Below are 4,944 nucleotides of genomic sequence, written 5' to 3' on the forward strand. Positions count from 1 at the left end.
GCACGTCGCCATCGCTGGCTTCAGCTTCAGATTATTTATTTCGTTTAACTACACAAGCCGTCGTACATCGCAGCTCTGCCGCCTCTCAGGAATCAAACCCGTGACCTTTCTGAAGCGCCGGCTCATTTCCAGACGTGATGTTCTTGAGTTCGGCCCACAGCGCCAGCGTGTCGGGCCGGTGTGTGTGTATTAAAGCCAGAGAGGAAACAAGCAGAGTAACATTTAAAGCGTTTCCTCCTGCGGAGCCCCGGGGGAGTAAACACCACAAGCCTCATCGCCGCGCAGGTCAGAGGTCACGCAGCCGCGAGACGAGTCGGAGCGGGAAACGTTTATCTTTTATTCATGTGTTATGTTCATTATCAGAATATTTATTGTACTGTGTAATCCTACTTTCATCTGGTTCATACATACTTTGTGTTTTATTGGATATTTACAGGCATTCCTAGTTTTTATTAAAGATTGAAGCTTCAACACCTTGATGCTTCACAATAAAAGCTCCCCAGAAACTCAGCAGCCTTAGCTTTTAATGTGAAAAATCAACAGGAAGTTGAGTTTTAATTGACTGTAGAAACAACTGGAAATGATTTTATCTGAATGTTTGAGGATTTTATTTGCTGAACGAGGTCGGATGACTTTGTTTTCTCTTCAGGTCTCGTTTGTTATGTTGCAAACTTAACGTTCATCCCTTCATCGTGTTGATTGGCCCCTCCCACTCTCGCCACAAGCCACGCCCCTCGGAGTCCTCCTCAGCGCTGCTTCTTCTCGTTGACGCCTGTCTCTCGTTTCTTCTCTGTTTTCTCTTGTGAATGTCACCTCGTTCCTCCGCTCCGTGCTTCCTCCTCTTCTTGCTCCTCCTCTTCCTCTCTTCCTGCCGGCGGGGGATGCAGCCAAGCGTAGAGCGTGGAAACTGAGCCGTGCTGGTAGTCTGCGCAGCTCAGAAGGTAAAGAACAAAGTGTTGTGGTGGACCCGAGGCCGACAGGTGGACCTCCATCGCCCCCCCACACCCCGCCCCCCCAGGACTCGCTTGCTGCTGAAATGCATCTTGGGAGTCGTAGTTAACTTCTTATTTACAGATGCTGAGAACCTTTAAAGAACCAGATCGTTCTTTATCTTACGGATGATTAATTGCGAGCCAACACTTTTCATTTCTGTGAAGAAACGAACCTTTTAGTTTCTTTTGAGCCTCAAATCACCAAATCAGAGCTCGCTGTCCGTCTGTCTGTCGTGGCGTCTCTATCCCCCCCCCCCCGACTCCAGCATCGTTTTGTGCAAAATAAGAAGTTAAATCATCTCCAATCAGTCGACGTCTCCGTCCACCTTCATACTTCTTCTTCAGAACAATCGGCTGCGATATTTTCCCGGTTATTAATGTTGTGAACGGTGTGAATAATGTGCGGAGTAATGACCTGTGTCGCAAAGCAATACTGTGTGCGGTGACATTTCAGGCTTTTAATTTGTGTTTCCCGAGGCCCCTTTGTCTCCCTCACGCCTCCCCTCTCATTGCACCTACAGTCCTGCCTGTCACACACACACACACACACACACACTCACACCTCCCACCACAGATGATAGGCCTGTATGCATGCCCCCCCCCTGCGTCTTGTAAATGCTGTATATTTGGTTTGTTCTGTTTCTGCTGCTAAAGGTTATCGGTGTCAGAGTTCACAAATTGCCTCGGCGCCACCTCTCTGTGTGAATGTCGCACAGTAGCCGAGAGCGAGGCGGCGAGTACCAACCCTGTTGTGTGTTGGTACTCTCGTGCACACCTTTAGTCCTCCGTGCAGCGTCGCAGAGGAAACGCCGGCAGGCGGAGACGGCTGCGACGCCGCACGGAGCTTATTTGGACCAAATTATCTCCAAGAAACTCTGAGAAACGTCATTTTTAGCCTCCACGGAAATATGTAGAGAAAGCGTTGGATTGTGATCGAATGTGGTTCATGTTCCTCTGAGGTTGAATCGCAGTGAGTTGGTTGCTGCCAGCTTTTAAAATATCTTAAATGCGACACGATCGATCGTCACAAAGATTCGTGGTTCCCTGAAGATGTCGAGTTTAAATTGAACGTTTGTTGAGACATTCGTGGTCCCTTCAGGACGAACCCTCCTCACGTTGGTGGTCTTCTGAATGCTCACCCACTGCTGCCAGATGGATTCATGGTCCCTGAATAACATTCATCAGCCATGTTTATTTACTGTTCTGCCACGTCTCCTTTTCTTACAACTGACATTTGAAATCGTCAGAATGAACAAACCTCTGACATCATCTTCCCTGTTCAATGCCAGCGTCACGTGATGACTCGTCTCCTCTTTCTGCTCTGCTTTTGGTCTCCACCACCAAATATCTTTCCATCTAAAAGCTCCATTCGTTCACCAGCTAGTCTCTGAATTCCACGTTCCTGCAGCTCAGACTCCAACTGCATTGTGGGAGTGTTCCTCCAGCTGCCCAGCCTTTAATGCCCCCCCCCCCCCCCTCATGTTATTCATTAGCCGGCGTGCGCCGGGTCAGCGTGCAGCATTTAAATCCAGAGAAACAGCGTTTAATTTACGCTGCTGAGAGGCTGCCCCCTGTCTGGATTGTTGGTTTCCATAATTGTCAAGCAGCCCCCCCCCCCTGAAAACAGAGAATCATGGGAATTAAATTATGATGGGATTCTTGACCCTGCGGGCTCAACCGGCGCTTTGATGGGCGGGCTGTGTTCAGACTCGTGGAGCTGCATTGTGCAGCTTTCCCTCTCTGGTGTGGAGGAAGGAAAGCGACGACGGACTTCCGTGTCTGGATCTGTTTCAGGTCTCAGATCAGTGGTGGACAAGAAAGGGTCTTGAGTCCTGATCTGGTTTCACATCCTTCGTACTTTAATTGTTAAACTTGGGGTGACCGTGGCGCATCGGGTTGTCCCGTAACCGCGAGGTCACCGGTTCGATCCTTCGCTGTGCCAAAGTGTCCCTGAGCAAGGCACTGAACCTCTCCCGGCTCCCCGGGCGCCTGTCATTGGCTGCCCACTGCTCCCCACAGGGCTGGCTCAGATGCAGAGACCAAGTTCCCCCTTAAAGGGATCACGATCGGATCCATTCTATTCTGTTCCCGTGTTTCTGCCTCATTGTCTTTGTGGTGAAATGGTGGTTGATGGAACAGATATCTCCCCTCACAGTTTTCTTGTGATGCTGCGTTGAGCTGCTGCTTTAAACCAAGAGTCCTTTTCATGAACCAATCAGAAGCCTGAAGCGGCTCCGAGATGAAAACGATGCTCGGCAAAGGAAACGTCGGGGTCTGTTGAACGGGCCTCGGGCCTCTTCTTCCGTCCTGCGCTCCTCGGACCGGGGCCCGTTGATTATCCAGAGAACCGCTGCTCTGACACCAATCAGCCAAACGACTGGAAGCCGAGGAAGAGCACAATGGTCGTTCCCTCTCTCCGCCTGATTAAACCTCTCCTCTTTCCACCGCTTCACCTCGTGAAGCTGCTGCTTCCGGAGACGCTCTCGCCCTGAAGTGTCTGACTGATTAGAGGTCGGGGGGAGAACCCTGGAGGCCGTCCTCCCTCCTCACCGGCATAGAACATAACCCTCAACAGAAGCAGCTTGTTGTCTTGATCCACTTCCTGTCCTCTCTGGGCGGACGCGACGTTTCCCAACGTGCCCACGTTGAGCTCAACAACCCTCAAAACCTCCGAGGTCCAACGTGTCTCTTGAGCTTGAAGGACCTTTCTGTCCATGAACACTGCAAGAAGAAGAGCGTGAGGAGCTCCGTTATCTGTGGTGTTGGTGTGAGGAGCTCCTACTATCGTGCTTTCTGATTCTTCCATTTGAGTTTTTGTTGGAAAAAGCTTCTTCAGATGTCGTGAAGCTCGACCAGTTTGTCCAATGTGAGAATTAATATCTTCATAAATGTAAAATATTTGAGTAGAAACAAAGCGGACGTGTTTATGACATCGTATGTGTATTTTAACATATAAATAAATGAACTGTTTGTCGATGTTTTACAGATCAAACCCTCATATTCTGAGTTTTATGGTTATTTATTATTCATGAGTGTTTCCCGTTAAACAGCTGCTGTAGAGAAGTCTCTCCGTCCACTGATGGCCCCATTGACCTCTGAGGCTTCTGGGTAATGGATCCATGTGCCCCGCCTCCAGCAGGCCCTGATTGTAATGAGGGGGTCATGAGGTCAGCAGAGGTTCAGGAGAACAGGGTCCTTCAGGGTTTGATCATCAAAGTCTGGATTCATGTGCTGATCCAGAATATACGAACCAGTTCATGAAGCAATCGTTTGACGCACAAGAAGCCGGTTTAAGGAGTCGTTTGACCTTCATCACCTGAAGGAGGTCGTGGGGTCGTGGAGGTGTCACAGAGACGAGCTGCAACATGTTAAACACGTTTCAACGCTTCCAGTTGTTAGTCTCCGTTGTTGTTGATGTATTTTGGTTTGAAGCTCGGAACAATGAAAGGTTTTCCGTCACATTCATTTCAGATGTTGTGACATAATTAAGTGGTCATTCAACTTTAACATCTCGTGTTAGGATCCTGCAGGAGGACCAGCTCTGACCTGAGGAACGACCTGCGTTCCTGTTGTGAATCACTCTTCTTGTCTCCGGCAGAACAAGAGGAGAACTTTGAGTTCACCATCGTGTCTCTGACGGGGCAGACGTGGCACTTTGAAGCCACTTCGTACGAGGAGCGAGACTCCTGGGTCCAGGTGATCGAGAGCCAGATCCTGGCCAGCCTGCAGTCCTGTGAGAGCAGCAAGAACAAGGTATGTTGTATGTTCAGTGTTCACATGTTGACATATTGATAATAACACGGAACGATTCGACATTCTCCTGTTTCTTCTCCTCAAATGTTCTGAAAAAGTCCTGGTCAGCGTTTTATTTCTGACCTGTAAAGCGTTCAGCGGTCAATAACTGTGTCTGTCTCAGTCCCGTCTGCCCAGCCAGACGGAGGCCATGGCGCTG

The 4,944-nt window shown here is 49.5% G+C and overlaps 1 protein-coding gene across 1 annotated transcript in view; it reads left to right on the forward strand.

Annotated features, from left to right (window-relative positions):
* The window catches only part of agap1 (ArfGAP with GTPase domain, ankyrin repeat and PH domain 1), a gene marked incomplete at its 5' end in the record, with an annotated part of 91,647 nt that overhangs the window by 64,741 nt on the left and 21,962 nt on the right, over positions 1–4,944 (forward strand). Inside the window, 2 exons of the mRNA XM_079296861.1 lie at positions 4,591–4,745; positions 4,909–4,938. Of these exons, the coding sequence (XP_079152987.1) occupies positions 4,591–4,745; positions 4,909–4,938 (185 nt within the window). The remainder of the gene's footprint in view (positions 1–4,590; positions 4,746–4,908; positions 4,939–4,944) is intronic.

Source organism: Melanostigma gelatinosum (assembly GCF_949748355.1).
Source record: "Melanostigma gelatinosum genome assembly, chromosome: 24".
Taxonomy (NCBI): Eukaryota; Metazoa; Chordata; class Actinopteri; order Perciformes; family Zoarcidae; genus Melanostigma; species Melanostigma gelatinosum.